This window comes from Pelodiscus sinensis, chromosome 23 (genome assembly GCF_052426305.1).
Source record: "Pelodiscus sinensis isolate ZL-2025 chromosome 23, ASM5242630v1, whole genome shotgun sequence".
Classification (NCBI taxonomy): domain Eukaryota; kingdom Metazoa; phylum Chordata; order Testudines; family Trionychidae; genus Pelodiscus; species Pelodiscus sinensis.
The window spans coordinates 23975860-23995980 of record NC_143074.1 but is presented as its reverse complement, the minus strand read 5'-3'; the positions used below and the strand labels follow the sequence as shown (position 1 = coordinate 23995980).

The window sequence follows — 20121 nt, the reverse complement described above, 5'->3', positions numbered from 1 at the left end:
TCATTCGCCACCAGATCTCAGCTGGCAGAAGTTTCCGCAGCCCAGAGGTTGGAAAAGCCAGGCACCTGCAGCCTGGTTTCACGCAGGTGGGATTCACAGGCTATTTTGCACCAGAAAAGTGGGTCGGCGGGAAGTGACCTTCTGTGTGAGAAGTGGCCTCCCAGGCAGACTCAAAACTCGCGCCGCAGGGAGCCAAAGCAGAGGAGGAACTGCCGTTCCTGCAGAGACGGTTCCCCCGTCGCCTAGCGCTGTCCGCCCGGGATCCCTGGTGTTTTCGGGGCCAGTGTGTCTGGTTCTCCGTCCGGTTGCTCTCTTTTAAACAGCGCGCTGCCCTGGGCTGCTGGGAGGAGGAGACCTCCAAGAAACTCCAGCAGTTGCCGCTAGGGAGGAGCCTGCACCCAAGTTACCAGCAGATTTGCCCAGCCCGGGGGCCATGCTTTGCTTGCTACCCGAGTCCTCCGGCCTCACTGCCGCCAGCCCAAGGAGACTCACTTGAAGGCATCGTGCCCCTTGCTGGGGATCGGCTGGGTGCAAACCCCGGGCTCTCCCGTCCCTGCGGCCCTCACGCGCTCGTCCCTCCGCGCCATCCGTAGCGGAGCCCGTCGCCGGTCGGCTCTGCCTCGCTCCCGTGTGTTTTACACGCGCCTGCTAGTGACCGGTCCGAGGATGTCTAGCACCTCGCCGCCCCAGCAGCGCCCCGCTCCCTAGGCTGCCGGACGGGCCCAAGAGAGATTTGGCCCAGACCTGCACCCACAAGAGCCTGCTGCAGCCCTGCCCCCCTGTAATTGCTCCCTGGCGAGGCCCCCGGGAGGAGCTTGCGCACCGGGGGTGCTCGGGAATTGACCAGGTTCCTTCTCATTCCAAACACGTCGACCGCCCCCCTCCCGCCGCCTCGCTCGTGATGCTGCAGCGGGCTGCTGTGCCTGGCACTGTCCAGCGGGCCCATTCTTCTGCCCTCGGCCCCTTTATTGACCAATTCCCAGTCAGGCGGAAACCAGGGATGACGAAATCCGCCTGGAATCTGCTGGCGCAATTAGCGCAGGGATGGGGGGGCTGTTCTGCACCGAGGCCTCAGCAGGCAGGAGCCGGGAGCTGTGTTGCCTCTAATGAGCAGCCAGGCTTGACCGGCACCTTCCCGAGGCCAGGCCAAGACAGGCTGAGGCCCTCGGCACAACACGCTGCTCTGCTGGCAGGACCGGCGGCTGGCCCGGGCAGGATCCCCCTCTGCATGCGGAGACGCCGCTGCCGGGAGCGAAGGCCGCCGAGCAGAGCTGCCCTGCTGCAGGCCAGAGGGGACGTACCCCAACGCTGATGCGGCCAGGGCGAGCCCGGCGCCTGAGGGCTCTGACGGCCGCGCCGACACACACAGGCAGCTCGGGACCGGTGCCGCCGCAACACAGCCAGCGAGGGTTGGCAGCAGACCAGGCGCTCTGCAAGCCCCGGCCGGGGGGCTGCGCTTGTGTGCCTGCGGGAACTCTACCCGCAGCAGAGTTAGGAGACACGTGCTCTCGCTTTCCCGACCTCGGCCCCTCCGAGAGCCTTCCCCACCCTCTGCTTTGGCTCCCGGGGGCGGGGCTGCTCATGAGTGTTCGTGGCTCACGAAGGCTCACTTGGCCCCAGAGAACAGTTTCCATGACAAGTGCGGGGCCTCGTGGCCGCACACCAGGGCGGTGAGCACGGGGCACAACCCACGTGCAGACAGGGAGGGAGACAGACCCTGCGTGGAGTTTCATGAAGGAGCGGGAAGGCCCCAGTGACCCAGCACAGAAAGGCAGGGAGGTTCTACGTGGCCATAACAAGCTGCGAACTCTTCCCCGCTCATGCTGCTCGGTGTCACCATGGCCTAGGGCCCCGCTTGCATAGAGGGCCCTCAGCACTAGAGTTGCCAGATATTTTCACAAAAAATCCCGAATATGACCGGGAGAAAAAATTGGTTGAGAACAAAAAAAAAAAAAAAAAAAAAAAAAGTTGCCGTGCCTTTAAATCCCCCCGCGAGACGCAGCAGGAAAAGAATGTCCCTCCCGACCTTCCATCCGAGAAAAACAGAAAATACCAGACATGTAAAATTTTCAATTTTTTTTTTTTTTTTTTACCAGACAGGTGAAAACCGGCAACCCTGTTCAGCACCAGCTGTTGTGCTGGGCCCTTTAACCAGTGATGGCCTGTAGCTGTTCCCAGGCCCACTGATGGGGGGGCCATTGCCCTGGGTCAGCGATTCAAAGGGGCCCTTTAAATCGCTGCTGGAGGGCTGTCCCACATGGCTCTGAAGGGGGAGGGCAGCACCATCGTCCGGACCACCCTGAAGGCTGACGGTCCCCAGCCCCGCGCCTTCCACCTGAGGCCTGGCTCCTTCTGGGGGCGTGGAGCCAGGCCCCCCCATGCACCTCTAGCCCAGGGTCCATGGAAGCTGTCAGCCCCCCGGCTGTCCCAGTACTAGTATTAACCTGCTGATTTAACTCTACCTAAGAGCGATCGCTCCCTCCCCGGCCAAGAGTTTGGGGAACGCTGCCTCCGTTGAGCAGCGGCTGGGCTCGACTCCTTAGATGTAACGTCGAAACGAATTATGTAGTTCATCGCCTTTGCCGGAACCGATCAGCTCTGCGCCATAGGCGTGAACCACGATCAGCAATTCCCCCTCCCACTTTCCCGGCCTTGTCTCCTCGCGGCCCAAGTGGCTGCACGCCAGGTTCCAGGCAGCAGAGGAAACTGGCCACCTCAGAAGCCCACCCGGGGGTCAGAGAGGCCAAATGCTGCACGGAGACATGATACCCGCTGCGATGGACCACTGAGAAGCTGAGGCTGCATCTACACTGGCATGATTTTGCGCAAATACTTTCAATGGAAAAGTTTTTCCTTAAAAGTATTTGCGCAAGAGAGCGTCTACACTGGCATGTGCCTTTGCGCAAAAGCATCCGTGCCAGTGTAGACGCTCTCTTGCGCAAGAAAGCTCCCATCGCCATTTTAGCCATCGGACTTTCTTGCGCAAGAAATTAACATTGCTGTCTACACTGGCCCTCTTAGATCATGAGACTATAAGAACGGCCGTACTGGGTCAGACCAAAGGTCCATCTAGCCCAGTAGCCTGTCTGCCGACAGTGCGCAAGAGGGCTTATCCCTGAGCGGGAGCATCAGAGTATTTGCGCAAGAACCACTGATTTTGTCCATTACAAAGTCAGCGTTCTTGCGCAAATACTAGCGGCCAGTGTAGACAGGCGGCAAGATTTTGCAAAAAAGCGGCTGCTTTTGCGCAAAATCTTGCCAATGTAGAAACAGCCTGAGTGTCTGGAAGAACTTCCATTCCTGTGTCAGTGCTCCTGGGGACATGGGCAACGCTTGGGTCTGGGCAGCACCGAGCTCTTACGGGAGAAACTGTTCAAGTATCACGCTGGGAACCTCACTTTCCTGCCGAGAAATGGATCCTGAAAACATCTCGGAACGCTCCCGCTCCTGGACTCCAGGACCTGCCGATTCAGTTCCTCTCGCGGCTAACTCGGTTATTGCCGCACACGTTGCAGATGCTAAGTGAAAGGTGAAAAAACACATCCAGGAGGCTATGGCCAAGGCCGGGGCTTTGTGCACTAGCAACAGCCTTCATATGCAAGAGCCCTAGCCAATGCAACGAATAATTCGAGACTCAAGCCTGAACAACGTGTCCAGGCACAAAAGAAACGGCTCCTTGTTCGTTCACTCGATTCAGATCAATCGTACACGTACAATAATGAGCCGCAATCTGCTCTTGGTTCCACCGGCACCAGGCTGAAATAACGCCAGCGCGCCAGCCTAACGGAGCCGCAATTGGCACAATAAACGCAGGAGGTGAAGTATCTGGGAGCTAATTGTTGACTTTGAGGCCCTTAACTGGGAAACCCATTGGAGGAAAGTCTTTTTGCTGCATGTGTTGGGACAGTGGCCAGCACTATGGGACCCTGAGCCACATTTGGAGTCCCAGGTGCTCCAGCACCACAAATAAGTCCACGTAATTAACCACCAGCTGCTCCGAATGATACGAAGCTAATGGATTTAGAGAGTGTGGAACAGCCATTTCACACATCACAGCCAAACCTTGGTTGGTTGTCGCTCTAATCCATCTCTCCTGGGCGCGAGGCTGCTGGTCAAGGATACAATAATTACCTGGTAAACAGAGACAATTAACAGAGCGCAAATTCTCCAGGCCCAGAAGAAATGGATTTCCTATCTCGTCTCTCTCAAACCACTAGCTCCCAGACGCAGCTCAGGGGGTCCCCTTTGCGGGACTCAACCGCTGATGAGAATTCTGTACGAGTGTCCCGTGTTGATGGTTAAGCACCCACAAATCGCACTAGCTCGGAGAGTAAGTACCTGGGATGTGCCATGCCCACGGCTGTGCTTCCGCATTTCCTATGAACACTGCCTGTTCCTCTTGTGCACACACCGCTGTCTCACACTTGCTTTTCGACTACAAGCGTCCAAGTGACCCAACAGGGCTATTCCTGAGACTGATTAGTATTAAAGGAGCCAGCTCAGACGACGGGATTCCAGCAGGGCGTGAGCCCCTGAGCATATCCCCTCTGCCAGCTCCGGGGAAGTTCTCTGACAATTGCACAGATGACTTGCCGCATTAGCAATGCGCCGAGAAGGAATCCGAATGCTCGTTAGCCTCCTGGGGAAAGGTCACGTCGCAGCCTGTCAGAGACTCCACACATGTGAGCGTCAAGAACGTGCCCCTGTTTAACTCTGCATTTGGTCTTTTCGTTGATCAGTGCCAGGGACATGCACGGTATTTCTTTTCTGTTTTGGTAAGGGATGAGTATGCATATGCATGAGTTAATTACCATAGTGAATAAATTAGCCTTCACTGCTGCATCTTACAGCCACTGAAAACATGCTCCAAACCAAGCTGCTCCAGTTTACAGACTGGGGAGATCCAGATGCAGAAGCCAACAGGACACACATATTTGATGCCTGTCTACGGAAGACACGGTTGCTAGATTAAAAAGGGCCATTTTCCCGTCTTCTGATGCAGCGCAGGCGGAACACACTGATCATCAGAAAGTGAAACGAGGTACAAAGCCGGGCGCACCCCACCTGCCAGCCAGGCACCCTGCTCTGAAATGAAACTGGGGGAAGCAACCTTCAGACGTAGGTTCCTCTCAGTTAGGGCTGGGCTACGATGAATTTCAAAGTGTAACACAGAGTAGGAGTCGGATATAAAGCGCTTCTCGAACTCCTTCAGTGCAGAGCGTGTGGTGGTCTTCTGCCCTCCCCTCCTCCCCTGTGCAAAGCTTCACTTCAGTTTTGCAACCAGACTAGGAATCTCCAGCAGCCAAGCCTGGTTTGCCCAGCTGCCTGTTTCTCTCCATCTCCTTCTCTCCTGGTACAAGTCTAAGAGATCTGGTTTTGAATATAAATGTCTCTTTCAAAGGAAGTTTTTTTTAATGGAGTTTGCAGCCTGTTCTCTTTCTTTGGGATAAGAGGACTCCTCCTGATGGGATATCTTTGTATTATTCTTCTATTCTGCTTGGTTTTTCCACTTGAGCAATATTAGGAATAGCAAGTTGGAGTTTGCAGGACAACTTTCGGGGGGAGGGGGGTCTTAGAGGTGTGCACTGTCCAGCCTGAACTGGAGGGGTTGGAGAACGTTTAACAATTTTTTTCTCTCTCCAAAATGTTCTTTTGTCTTTGGAATCAAATGGGTATTAATCCTCTCCCTACCAAACAAAAAACCACGCCCTGATTTTAAAATCTGATTAAAAGTCTCTTACTCTCACAATTTGCCAGGTATCAGTGCCTGGTCTCTCGGGCAGTCGTGATTACACTAGTTCAGAAATCCCTAGGGAGTGTCTTCCAAGCCTGAATTTCCACTATAAAAAGCAGAAGAGACATTTCAGGCTTTATTACCTCCCATACAGACGGGAACAGGGGAACTGCCCCGTATTCTCTCCCGCACTTACGCAGGTCACTGTGTGTAGCAGAGAACTCGCCAAGGTACTTGCACATTTAGTCTCTTTCCGCAGGAGGAGGCTGGGGTCACGGGCCTGTCGTTCACATGCAAAGCAAGACGGGTGGAATCTGAGGAAGTTGCAAAGACCGGCAAGGGAGTGACAGAAAAGAATGCAGCGAAGTGTCTTTTTAAAAATAGCATTTAAATGTCATTAGCCCTCCCATTGTCTGCAAAGCCCTATTAGCTGTTGGAAAATAACTCGGTGCCTGGCCAGGTTCTTTCTAGTTAACAAACATCCCCCACAGCCAGTCCGTCTGGGGCAGAGGTGAAATAAATACAGTTTAACTTTGGGGGCTGAGATCTCCCTCTGCTCCGATATCGTGCTAGCAAGGCTGGAGAAAAAGGGCTCTATGGGAGATTACCCCCCGCAAATCCTTGTGCACTCTGGAAGGAAGGGGCCATTCAAAGCCTTGCTCCCTGTCCCAGAGGTAAGGAGGGGCCCGGTGGCACCTTAACGACTCAGGACACGTCTACACTGCGGGCTAAAGTGGAGTTAAGCGACGCCACTCCAGCTACGTTAATTGCGTCGCTGAAGTCGAAGTAGCTTCCCTTGGCTTTTGGCGCTGCTGACTCAGCAGGAAGTCAAAGGAAGAGCACTCCCTCCGAGTTCCCGTCCTCCTCGGGACGTGAGGGTATGGGAGTCGGAGTAAGAAGCCCGTTATTTCAAAATGATTTCAAAATAACGGGCTTGTGCGCTCTGCTATTTCAAAATAAGCGTGCAGCGCGGACAGCCCCGCCGATTTGGGCACGTGCTTTCGTGGTTATACCCCACTGCCTCGGATGCATGGCCGACCACGTGTATTTTGCCCACGAAAGCTGATGCCCATATAAATCTGTTTGTCTCTAAGGGGCCCCAGGACGCCGCGTTGGTTTTGCAGATACAGACTAACATGGCGCCCCTCAGAGACGTGTCCTGGAGATGTTTCTTTCCACAGTGCTCATCCCCAGCGTCTTCTGAGCAGGCTGGCCGGACCCCAAATGGCCCTGCCGCCTCTCCAGGGTTGGGGGCTCCTCCTGCCTCACTTTGCCTGCAAATGAGCTACTGGAAACGGGAGGGCGCGCAGGCCGGAATACCCCTCAAGCGTCGTTTCCGTCCAGCAGCTCCGTTCACAGGAAGGAGGCCGGTTACCCAGAAGCCTGCACACGGACACGGAGCGTCTGAGGGTAGGTTGGTTAGCCAAGGAGGAAGCAATTTCAAACCCAAGGATGCAAGACTTTTGGAAAAAGTCCCTCCGTGTTCCAGCACCTCACCACCGGCAGGCACCATCCTGGCGCTGAGGCGTCCCCCTTCCACTTTGCCACAGGAATGATGCTCCAGGGGCCCTGCTAAGCTTTGTTAAGCAGGCTCCAGGCTCACGTTGCCCGGAGGTGCCCTAGACCTAGAAACGGGCCAGCTTAGAGTTGCTATACAGGCACCATAGTGACGACATACGGAATACGGTCCCCATCGTGCCCTTGAGAAACATTGGCTAGTTTTGTAGCGCCCCGTGAGGGGAGCACTACCCTTACTCTGCAGCAGGGAAAGGAAGGCAGGCAGCAGCTAAGGGACTTGCCCAAGGTCATTGGAGCAGTTTGTGGCAGAGTCAGGAAAAGCGTCCAGGAGGGTTGATCCTCAGTCCCCGACTTGAATCACTTGAACTGCCATTCTCCCCCATTAGAGATGAAGCACCATTTGGCGCTGGGGTGGGCTCCTTGGCCCCTCTACACCCGGGGTCTCCCACCTTTCTGAGCATCAGATCACTTTGAATTTAGGTGCAATCCAGGATCTACCTCAAATATAAACACCCTGGCCCCGCCTCCTTCCCGCCCCTTCTCACTTCATCCTCCCTCCCTTTCACCAGGCAGGGGCAGCGGGTTGGGGGGCAGGCTCTGGTCTCAGATTAAGGGATTTGGAGGGGGGGGGCTCTGAGCTGACCTTGGGGCAGGCAGTTGGGGTGCTGAGGGGGTTCTAGGTGCAGACTCTGGGAGGGTGTTTGGATTCGGGGTGCTCGGGGCTAGGACAAGGCCTTGGGGTGCAGGAAGGGTTCATGACTGGCGTAGCGGTTTGGGATGTGGGCTCCAGCTGGGCCCTGCTGGGGGCTCCTGGGTGGTGGTGCAGTGGGGCTAAGGCAGGTTCCCCCCGCCCTGGCCCTGCACCACGCCCTAAAGCAGCCAGCAAACTCCCTCCTAAGTCCCGCTGCGCCCCCGCCCTGCTCTGTGGGGAGGGGGGCACCTTGACATCAGCGCCCTCCAATCCCTCCCCTGCCCCGCACAGCAAGCAGGAGGCTCCCGGGGAGGCAGCTCCGAGGCAGAGGGCAGGAGGTGCCCAGCAGTGCGAGGGGAGGCAGAGGAAGTGCCTCTTGGCTCCCCGATCTACCAGTAGACCCCGAGCGAGTGGTTGGTGACGGCTGCCCTACGCCGCGTCCGTCCACCCAACCACCATCGTTTCTGGGCTGCCAGCCCTGGGCGCTGCGAGGCCAGAGCCGGTACCGCTTAGGAGGCACTTGGCTGCGGTGGGGAGGGAGCCAGAGACGTCCCTTTGGGGTCAGGACTCGGTTTTCTCGCCCCGCAAAGTGCTAACGGGAAGGGATGAGTCACTGGCCGTGGCAGGCTGGTCTCCCTGGGAACAGAGCGGCTGACTAGGCAGCAGCGTGCTTGCGTGGGCCGGCGCTGTGCTGAGCTGGCCCCCGCCCGTGCGGAGGGGGCGGGGTGGGAAAGGCAGCAGGTGACAGGCTGGGGAGAGGGCGGGATGCAAGCCCCTCACTCTCTGCTCCCGGGGTGGAGGCGAAGGCCCATTCGCGTGGGGCGGGGAATGGCTCTGGACAAATGTTTCAGGATCAGAGAACCTCTCCCCTCACTGGGCGGGGGCCGCCGGACACTGTAGGAGCCGGAATGGGTTTGATTTCCAGCACGGAATAAGGGAATTCTCTTAGTGATGTAGGGAGAGGCGCGAATCGCCTACCTCGCCCGCATCACGCACCCGTAATTAGGGGGTAACTCGCGGGAGGTGCTGGGAAGAAACGTGGCCACCTCCCAACACAGGGCGAGGTACGGAAACGTCGGCTCTCCATCACGGGGCCAGGTCTACAGCTGCAAGAACCCCTGAGATCAGCTCCCAGGGCACAGACGAAGTTCAACTCTGGGATTGTGCCCATGGGTACTTCGCATGTGGCTCTACGTCCAGTCCAGCCTCCATTCAAGGAACGCCGAGCACTTTTCAGACACCCATTCATAACCCTCTGTAAATGGGTCTTCTCCCCAGCTTACAAATAGGGAAACTGAGGCAGAAAGTGCCAAAGAGACTGACATTCCCACGGTCACATGGGGCTTGCCCCAGAGCCAAGGCAAAATACCACAGGAGGGGGCTGGGGTCATGGGCCTGTCGTTCACATGCAAAGCAAGACGGGTGGAATCTGAGGAAGTTGCAAAGACCGGCAAGGGAGTGACAGAAAAGAATGCAGCGAAGTGTCTTTTTAAAAATAGCATTTAAATGTCATTAGCCCTCCCATTGTCTGCAAAGCCCTATTAGCTGTTGGAAAATAACTCGAACATCAGCCCAACGTCCAAGGCCTCTGCAGGCGCCACTCACACCCTTCACCACGGCACGTGCCATGCAACAAATCCATAAATACACGACAAAAACTGTCTGCCCCTCTGCACTGGGGAAAGAGCGTTTTTCATAGCCTTGTCTTAGCCACCTGGTGCCAAATCACACAGCCTCGTCACAGCCAACGGGAGTGGTTGGGATTGGTCCTGCCTTGGGCAGGGGGCTGGACTTGATGACTCCTGAGGTCTCTTCCAGCCCTATAGTTCTATGATTCTAACATCGGTCTCCTTTTGAGCCTCGAGCGGTGACGCTAAGAAAGTTTTCCCCTCTTTTGGGCATCTCCGAAAGAGTTCCCACCCTGGGCAAGCCTGGCTCAAGCCAGGGCTTTACCCTGGCAGTTCTCGCAATGCAGCCTGGCCCTTATCATGTCCATTAGGTGTGGATTTGAAGTTACCCAATTTTTTGAACACCCCTCTGCGTTTTACAATTCCGGGGGCTGACTCTCCTGGAAGCTGTGCACTTGGGCTGCCCTGCTGATTAGCAGGTGCTAATCACCGGTGCCCACCGCCAGCAGCAAGTGTTTCTATGGGTGGTGCACATCCACACATGCATCAGGGCACAGCACAAAATTTATTCTGCACATGGGTGGAAAAATTAAAGGGGACCTTGCTGAGCCCCTCTGGAAATTGTTGGACGGCCTCCAATTGCGTCTCTGCGCACCCCAGGCTGACATGCAGGCAAGCACCCCCTTTCTGTGACACGTCCCAATTGTCAGGGCTCACCAAGCAGTAGCAAGCCCCACTCGCCAGCCACACGGTTTTGTGCAGTTCTGCGCTCTGTGCATGTGCGGATCGCTCTGTGCCGGCTCTTCTGGGTTGTAATCTACTCGCTATGGGCAAGTAGATTACATTATTTGTCGAGCCCTGCCAATTGTAAAGGCTGTTGTTTCCTTTGGCCTATTAAAACGTCACCCTAACATTAACCATGCACCCGGTACCTGCCGCTTCCAGCTCCTCCAGACAGCTCCCCTGATCAATGCCGGCCTCAAACACTCCTTTCACATTCCAGCAGGGCACCGGCAGACCTTGGGGTTATCAGCCCAGCCGGCACCTTGCTCCCTTCATGGTGCCGGGCACCTTCGACGTGGGCGCTGTGTGGAGCGTTGAACGTTCCACGTCGCCACGCGCAGCGGGACATTACGGCGGAGTCGCGGGGCTTACGGAGAGCGGCGTTCAGCCAGAGAGCTCAGAATTTTCCCTGTGCACGTGCCCCGCAAGTGAGGCTACTTATCGGCTGCTTTGTGGCCTGGAATCTCCCAGCAAAGAGACACAAATATCCAGAGACAGATAAGGAACGGGACCCGGAGTCCGAACGGCTGGGGCCTACTCCCAGGCCTGACAGTAACCATGCGACCTTCGGCAAATCTGTGTTCTTTTGTAACTCAGTTTACCCAGAAAAAGCAGCTACATCAGCTCCCGCTGGGGTTGGGAGGTTTAATTAACCTGTGTAAAGAACTTGGAGTACTTAAGATGAAAGGTTTTATAGAAGTAGGGAGCTTGATATGAAATACATATCCACGATGCAGGCTCGCGCTCATGCGCTCGACGTTTTACAGCTATTAGCCCAGCGCGCTCCAACCTTCTGAAGCACGAGATCGCTTTTTGAATGTAAGTGCAATCCAGGCTCTACTTCAAATATTAACACCCCTGCCCCATCTCCCTCCTGCTCCTTCTCCAAGGCCCCGCCCCTCTCACTCCATCCTCCCTCTCTTGTCCATCCTCACTCACTTTCATCAGGCTGGGGCAGAGGGTTGGGGGGCAGGCTCTGGTCTTGGGTTAAGGGATCTGGAGTGTGGGGGGGGGGCAGTTAGGATGTAGGAGGGGTCTAGGTGCAGGCTCCGGGAGGGTGTTTGTGCAAGAAACTTCTTGCACTAGAGCGCATCCACACTGCAAAAGCACATCGGAAAAGCGATGTGCTTTTGTGCAAGAGAGCGTCCCCACTGCACGGGCGCTCTCTCGCAAGAAAGCTCTGATGGCCACTCACAGGAGGGCCACCAGGGCATCTGTGCGTCTTTCGATAGGCTGTTTTTGTGCAAAAAAACCCGTTTTCCGTCCACGCACACCTTTTGGTGCAAGAGCTCTTCTGCAAAAAGGAGTTATTCCTCGTAGAACGAAGAATACCTACATCGCAAAACCCCCCTCTGTTCTGTCGATTCGCTGTCAATTTTCTTGCACAAAAATGCGCTTGAGGTGCGGCCACTCCGTGAGTTTTTGCGCAGAAACTCTGCAGTGTAGACAGCCTCAGAGTCTATGCAGCATTGGTCTGAGTTCTTCTCCCTCTTCCTGCGTCTCCCCGCCAGCAAGTCACTGAGCTCAGACAGCACAATGCCAAGCACCCGGGGGAGACAGCCAGAAGAAACAACACCATGCACCCGGCTCAGACTGCGATGCTGTTTTTAACTGCTGCACACTGGAGAGCATCTCCACGTGACAGGAGCCTGAAGAGCGCCGAGTAAGGGAATGCACGCTCTCCCTTCCGCTGCAAAGCTTTCCCGAGGGAAGTGGACAGGGGGTTTCTATGCGCCCAGCTTCGACACCTTTGTTACTCCGCGAGCACAGTCCTACGAAGGTTCTAGCCATCTGCCACTCCATGTTTTAACACGATCTTTTAGGAAACGATTACTGGATTCTTAAAAAGGTCTCATCAGTGCTGCAAAAAACTATTTAACCTGTGGGATACCAGGGCGTGGGGAGTAAATACCTTGCAGGTGTGGAATGGCCGCCGTCATAGCTGTGGATTTTGTGATATTTCAGTTTCGCTTTCCACTATCACTGGCTTGCAGGACACAAGCTACAAGGCGGCGGGTTTTATAGTCCCTCAGGGATATTTCCCCTGCCCGGTTTGTTTCCAAAAAGCCCTGGCACAACCAGGAGGAGCAGGCTTCGCGGGGCAAAGGGACAGCAGACGTGCCAGGTGAAACCTGGGAGCAACAGGCACGAACAATCACGGTGATCACTCGGGGCAACTTCTGCCCGTGACGACGGCACCTACTGCTCTACCCGGCATGTCTCCTGCTACCGTAAGAAGCCAAGGCTGACGGCAGACAGGCAAACTGCCCAGGTACCAAAGCCACAGTCCCCACAAACACAGCAGCCGCAGAACCCTTCAATAAACGAACGGAAAGAGCTGTTTCCATGGCAACAGAAAGGCATGTGCTTATATTAGTAAATCCCGGCTGACCTCCCATTGATCTTTCCCTGGCCTGGTCAGCGCGAGGGATTAGCAGGAGCGAACGCTCTGGCCAGTTCCCAGGATTCGCTCCCCAGGAGGGAAACATGGCAGCCAGGCAGAGCGTTCATCCGGACGAGCTCCCCGCTGCTCTGACGAGTCAGCCACGGGCACCACGAAACCCCGCTAGCCACGCAAGACTTGCAGCCGCCACGCGGGCTGTGCTGAGAGCCACGTGGGAGTTGCCCCCATCCTGGGCTCTCCCCGATTTCCGTGGCACTGGTGACCCAGTGGTGGGGACTCGGGAAACCCAGGCCACTGCTAACCTGCCCGATAAACGTTGCGGGCGTTACAAACGTCATGCTGTGAGTATGTTAACACGGCCTGGCAAAGCCTTCTGGTGCCGATTTGGCCTTACCCAGCCTATACCCTGAGCTCTTCCTCCGCCAACCATCCCAGGGGTGTCCATGGGGAGCTTGTGTTCAGGCTGTGCACACGGGGGGGCGTCTTTCCAGAAAGGCCGGTGCTTGCATGGAAACCCACCAACCAGCCGAGGCGCTGGGGGCGGGGGCTGCTTTGCCCAGGGAGGAGAGTTTGGGCAGGGCACCTGGAGCGGAACAGAGCGCTCCGATCGTCCGCTGGTTCCCCCAGGCCCAGGAGAGCTGCGGCTGAGCGAGCGTCATGTGACGGGCTTATTCGTGTGTCGTGACTGCCAGAGCCTGGAGAATTCATCCCCCTGGGTCCCCGGAGCTGGGCGGCCTGGTTGGCGGAGGGTTACCGGGCACGTAGGACAGATCGCAGGGGAGAGAACTGAAAAGGGTTGAGAGCTGCAAAGAGGAGGAGGGCTGGTTACAACGCTTCCTCCACATTTGGCAGGGCTGGGTTAAGGGGGCGACTAGCTGGGCAGCTGCCCGGGGCGCCAATCTATGGGGGGCGCCTGATGGCAGCTGTAAGGGGCACTGTGCGCCTGGCCACGTGGTGCCCCCTAGAGCTGCCATCAGGCACCGCGCCCGATTGCAGCTGGAAGGTGCGCAGCGCACCGGGGGGCGGGGCCGCGCATGAGCCTGGGGGCAGAGCTGCGGATGCGTCGTGAGCCCGCTGCCCGGGGCGCAGGAATGGCTCGAACCAGCCCTGCCCCCAGCAGCCATCGGGCGTTGATACAGCGGTTCAAGCAGCCTCCAAGGCTACACCTACACCACAAAGCGCGCGTCTACGCAACACGCCGCTATTTCGAAATACTGGCGCGCTGGGGGACTTTTTACTCCGGCTCCTGTAGCCCGCGTTGCACGAGGAGGGAGGGTGGAGACGGCGCCTACAGCCGAGGGAAGCTATCTCGACTTCAGCTGCGTCATTGCCTTGGCTGACGCTGCGTCGCTTCGCTCGACGTGAGCCCTGCCGTGGAGACGTGCCCTGGAGAGACTCCGCGGTGAAGCAGAGGCAGTGGGAGCGTGGCAAGGCCCCCCCCCCCCCACTGGCTGTGCTAAGCGGTGGACAGACCCTCTCCCGTTGGGGTCTTGGCAGAGCTCGCACACTCTGGGCATGGCAGGACGCCGATCGCCAGGAAGCTCCGAGATCCAGATGCAGTGCCGGCCAGTCAGCGCAGTTGCTCTCGGATCGCACCTCCCTGGTCCGGCACCCTTGGGACCCGACTGATCCCACACAAGGGAGTTTGCCGGGCCAGGGGAGGCCTGGGAAGGGAGGGCACCAGCCTCCCTGCTGGGCACGTCTCCCCTGCCACTTGCCACTGCTGCTCCTGCAGTCCCGTGAGCTCCCGCCACCCCCGCCCTGCCAGTGCTCGTGGCCCCGCTGGGCCCCCCACTCTGCCAGCTGCCGGCTCTGGTGCCCCATAGGCGCTGATGCCCCACTGGCCATGCTGGCCGGCTCCCAGCCACCGGCGACCTCTCCCCTGGGGCTCTCCAGTCCGGACACAGGTCTCTGGATGTTGCCCGAACAGAGCAGTTCAGCCTGTACTAACTCAGTGGCCCAGCATGCTGCTCGACAGCCTTGTGCAGCTCCAGGCACCCTTCAGCGGCGCCAGCAAACAGGCCTGGCTACGTGTGGCCTTTGAAAGGTCCCAGGGCCTTTTGGCAAATCTCCGCGCGAGTGCTCACGAAAATCCGGTGGGCGTGTTGCTGTGACTCAGTGCGGTTCCCTTTGCCGCCAACAGCGCGAAACCCCTGTCAGATCAGACCTGAGTCTTGCTTAGCTGGATATAGCTTCTCCACTCCCCGGCTGCACTGCCGGGCCCTTTAAACAACTGACAGGTTCAGAGGTGGCTGCATTTTAATGGCGGGCGAATCAGCCACGATTCCGGTTTCTCGTATTTGTAGAGTGCTGCTTTAGGGCCAAGGCATCGGACTCTGCACTGGGACGTCTGGGCTGAATCCCCAGCTCCGCCACAGCCTCGCTTAAGGTGCCTCAGTTTCCCCTTGCAGAATGGGAGCCCTATTTGCCTACTTGGAAGGAGACGAGTGATCGCTCCAGGCTTTCTGCCTCCTGATGTGTGATAAATTCCTGAGCAGCCGTGCCCAGCGCCAAGCAAGAATCCGCAGGGCAGACCAGGGCCAGAAGTATGGCTCAAAATATTAATAAGGTTAATCAGAGCTACCGCACTGCAGGGAATTAAACCCACCGTTAGCACAGAACCAGAGAGCCAGACAGGTCGCTGCTGTCTGTCTAGTGGTTAATGTAACGTCTTCTGTTACAGAGTTCCAGGGTTTGCGGGAGGATGCGAGAGCTGTAAATCCATGGTTTACGGGAGTTTTGCATATACGGCCCCTGGACCGCTTTGATCTTCCAGTTCCTATTGCACCCCTGTATTTCCCCTTCATAAACACACCTCTGGGCTGACCTTCCTGGGTTACACAGTCTCTGATCTCTCAGCCATTGCCACAGATCAAACGCGGGAATCGGGGCGTCCCTGGAGATTGAGTGAACCAAAGTGGCTCACGAGCTTTCGTTTCTAATTCCAATGTAAAGACGTCGGCCGTCAACAGACAGCGGGGAGACTGCAAAGGGGGCGCTGCTCTGAACGGCGTTTTGAGACGCCTGTTCTGTGTGTGGGTCAGAACTAATCGCAAGAGCCCCCTGGAGAAGGGATGTTTGCCTGCCTGTCTGTTTACAATCCATGTCCCAAGCCTTGGCGGGACAGGAGGTCTGAGCAGCAGGGCTGGATTAAGGGGGGGGGGGGCTAGCCGGGCAGCTGCCCGGGGCGCCAACCTATGGGGGTCGCCTGATGGCAGCTGTAAGGGGCGCACAGCACCCCTTATAGCTGCCATCAGGTGCCACGCGCCCAGCACCCGGATCGCAGGCAGCAGCAGCTCCCAGCGGCCACCCTGCAGCGGCCACCCAGGGCGGGGGGCCGTGTTAACCCCCGCAGTGCCCCAACCTGCAGCGCAATTAAACTGTCTGCCCGGGTGCCGGAATGGCTCGGTTCGGCCCTGCTGGGCAATAAGGTGCCTGCTTACGTGCATGGAGGCTGAGCAACATGGAAGTTCGGTTTAAAAGCCGCTTTCCGGCAGGTGCTCGTCGAGGGACCAAAATGAACTAGACCAGCGTTGGCCGAGAACTCCTGGCTCTGCCCCTGCTCCAGCAAGCCGCAGACTGGGACGTGTGTAGACAGCCCCAGAGTTTATTCCACACTTGAGAACCTGAAGCTAATGGGGGTCTAATGGCTTCACCGCATGGCTGTATAGTGACGGCTAGACACTGGACATCTACACCCCAGGATGGTTCCCCATGACTCATTCACGCTGGAAGTCGCTCTGTGCCTCAGTTTCCCATAGCTGTAAAACGAGGCTAACAATACTTACCTGCCTCACAAGGGCAGGCCTTTTTAACAAAGTGCGTGGAAACCTTGCGGGGAGTGGGGTTACAGAAATGTAAACCCCGTACTACTCAGTCTTCTGGCAGAATTCCCCCTGAACATGAACGCGGGCGTCTGTGGAAACGTTAGCGTGTGGTGCGCTTTACAAGTGGATTGGTAAATAGGACACCCACTCCAACCCCAACCTGTCGCTTGTGCCCAAGAGAGAGACGCTAGCCAGGACCTGCTGAGGCAAAGCGCCATCTGCCCCCAACGAGCAGCTATCCCCTTTCTGAGCTCCACTGTCACACGGGGCGGTGGGCCTTCCTTCTGCACCACACAAAGCCCGGGGAATTGCTTCACACTTGCAACCGGTCGCTATGGTGACGGGATACAAAAGACAGCCCCACTGCGTCCCTGTGGCCAGAGGAATTCCAGGCACTTGGAGCCAACGGGTCGGACAAAGAAGTCAGGACGGAACACAGACAAATTCAGGGGGAAAAACTAAACCCGACCGTTCAACCCAAGCGCTGAGCTGCCCGACGATAGCCGAGCGGGGTCGGATTCTGAAAGGAATGGAAGGAAGTTCTGAGGTTTCCACAACTTGAAATAGGACCGAGAGCTTGGACAGAACTAGTTCTATAGACTATGGCACAAAATCTGAATCAATATCTGTGTTTAACAGTCTTAGCTGCCTATAGTTTACCCTCACTTCTGGGCGTCTTTGTCACTGGCTGCACTGCCCTAGCAGAGAGAGGCCCCATCCACGCATTGGCCTGGCACTACTAGGGGAGACACAGGAGGTGAGTTGAATCCCTGTGTTCCTTCCCAGGGAAGGCCGGGCATGCTCCTGACATGACCTTATAATCCCTAGATGACTAAACCAGATGTCTAGGCCCAGTAGATCCCCAGACACCCATTTTAGAAGACACACGGGGAAGCCTATTTTCCAGAGCATGCAAGAAATTAGATGCCGGCGTGTGTGTCTTTTAAGCCCAGATGCAAAGACACTCGCAGGCTGCTAGAGGCTCCCTCTGGCTGTAAAAGTGTATTCCCCACAGCTCGGAAAGTTTCAGGCATGAAAGAAAGTCCAAAGAGCCCCACCAAAATGATACAAACTTGGGGCATCTCCTAACTCTGCATCTTACAGCACACACCATGTTTCTTAAAGGCTTCTAAAATAGCTTCGCCTCCCACCCACCTCCTCCCACAGTCTGTACCAGAACTACCAGCCAACATAGCATATTACTCATCTCCCGGGATGCCCCACTACTGCCAAATGGACTTATAAATGGAAAGTAAAAGCTATTCCTGGGCGTTTGTTCTGCGGGAGTAAAAGCCTGAAGTTCGGGAGAACTTTACTCCTGAGGTTTTCAGCTCCCTGTCTGGTAGGGAGAACAGCTACTGCAATCGCTGGTGGGTGAATTACACATCACACCACAGGGTCTCATTTTTGTGTATAAACACCCCCCACCCCCCGCTAAGCTGTGAAATGCCTTTATATCTCCGAGATGAGATGTCCCCACGCTCCACAGCTACCGAATGTGTAAGCAACACTGTGGTGGTCTCAAGTAACAGAAGGACAAGCAACTCCAGGCTCTTAAGCCAACGTCCGGACGTAGTAACTGTGTAAGAGGCAGACACAGAAAATGAAAACTTACCCCACAGCAGAAGGGAGAAGGGCAGCAGGAGCACAGCATGATACACACTGGCTAGAATTCCCTTTAACTCCATGGCAAGCATCAAAGAAGGGCAGCTCAGGACAGATGCAGGGGGGGCTGGGAACTGGTAAATGCCGGTTCTCCCACCATCCCGGACTTCAGCACAGCGGTGCGATGCGTGGCCCTGGCTCCATGCTTTGGCGACTTCGGGACTAGCACTAACACAGTGGACAGAGTCGCTGTCCACTTTGAAATGCTGCACTCACGCTGGGGGAGTGCACGGAAAACCCGGCCTGGATCCCACGGACCGGAGTGGACCACGGCAGAGGGATTGCGTTGCCCACATTAGCCAAGGGCAGCCGGGTGGCCAAGCAAGAGGTGGCTGTTCGTGGAGGAGACGCGTGTCGGGGAGCAGAGGACAATGAGGGAGGGGCTGGTGTTTGATTCACTTTCTCCCCTGCCCCAAAGAGAGAACATCAGTCTGGGCTGTTTTCTGTTTGCCCAGCAATAGAGGGAGCCGTGTTAGTCTGATCTTGCTAAAACAAAAGGGAAAACATGTAGCACTTTAAAGACTAACAGGATGGTTTAATAGGTGATGAGGATCTATTCCTGAGCCCAGGAAACCAGACGGCCCCATGTCTCCTGCAGAGGAGTGAAGTCCCCCCTCCCCCCCTACTCACAAGCTGGGAATCAAAGATAGGACTCCAGTTTCTTCATCAATGATTGTCTAAGAACAAAGCCCAGATGGGGATGAATCACAAGTTTCCCACAGAGGCTGCTTTGTTCAGTGGGGCAATTTGATTAGCGCAAGGCGCTGACCCTAAACCCAGCTATAGCAGTGCTTGCTGCGGCTCGGATACTCGGTCTTCTTGGCGGGGTTCAATGAAAATGGGAGGCCATGCAAGAAAGGGCCCAGAGACCAGGCACCCCAAACGCTCCTCCCAACTTGGATACCGGCTTCTTCTGTGGCCTTGGGTAGGTCACTTAATCTCTGAACCTTAGTGTCCTCAGCTGTAAAGTAAGGCCAGTTATTAGCCTGCCTACCCCAGACGGGCACTACAAGAACGTATTAGCCATCGGGTCATACACGCTCATATGATACCCGCAGAGATTCAGGAATGCAAAACCCATCCCTGATTTGATGCTTTCCTAGGACCACACGTTCCAGTTGCACAATGGGGCTCAGTCTACCCAGCAGCGTTATTTCGGAATAACAAAGAGCGTGTCTACACCACCAGTCTTTATTTTGCAATAATGTGGAGCTGGAGGTCGTTTTACTCCGACTCCTGTGACCCTCGTTGCACGAGGAGGAAGGGAAGTCAGAAGACGAGTGCTCTTCCTTCGACTTCTTTGGGGCTGTCTTTGTGGAGACAGCCCCAAAAGCCGAGTGAAGCTATTTTAACTTCAGCTACGCAACTGACGTAACTCAAGTTGCGTGGCTTAATTCGCCTGTAGCCCTGCTGCGTAGACGTGCCCTGAGGGAGTTTGCATTCACACTCCTGGTGAAAGGAAAGGCAGTTGCCTGTACGGGGTCTGTGATTTGCTAACCCAACAATCAGCACCAGTGTAAACTATGATGCAAGAGAACCAGAGTGAAACAAGAGAGGAGCTGCAGACTTTCCCATCAGCGCTGCTGTATCGAAACCCTTTCTCCTCCTGACCCAGCATGATGCACCCTGCAGGGGGGATTTCCTGGTCTCAATGAAGTCAGCAGGCATTGGGGGATTTCACAGCAGATGCTTAAGAAGAAAGCGGGGGAAGCCTCTAGCCAGAGTATCTGGGTGCTCGCAGAACAATTGTGCAGCATTCTCCACCCCTCCCTTTAACTCCATCGTTTGAGCATGTGAGAAAGGGACGTGGGTGGGTTTTCACAGCACCGCCTGTCCTGCTTCTCTGCCAGTACAAAGATACAGGCGCGTTC

General features: G+C 56.2%; 1 protein-coding gene across 4 annotated transcripts in view; it reads right to left on the bottom strand.

Moving 5' to 3' along the window:
- Positions 1-18574, bottom strand: part of CRB2 (crumbs cell polarity complex component 2) — a 65295-nt gene extending 46721 nt beyond the window's left edge. Inside the window, exon 1 of one of the 4 annotated variants that reach the window (XM_089773007.1) lies at positions 18201-18574. In XM_089773007.1, the coding sequence (XP_089629133.1) occupies positions 18201-18282 (82 nt within the window). In that variant the 5' untranslated portion in view covers positions 18283-18574. The remainder of the gene's footprint in view (positions 1-18200) is intronic. The other 3 variants (XM_089773008.1, XM_006121946.5, XM_089773009.1) reach the window with 3 other exon arrangements.
- Positions 18575-20121: the final 1547 nt, after the last annotated feature.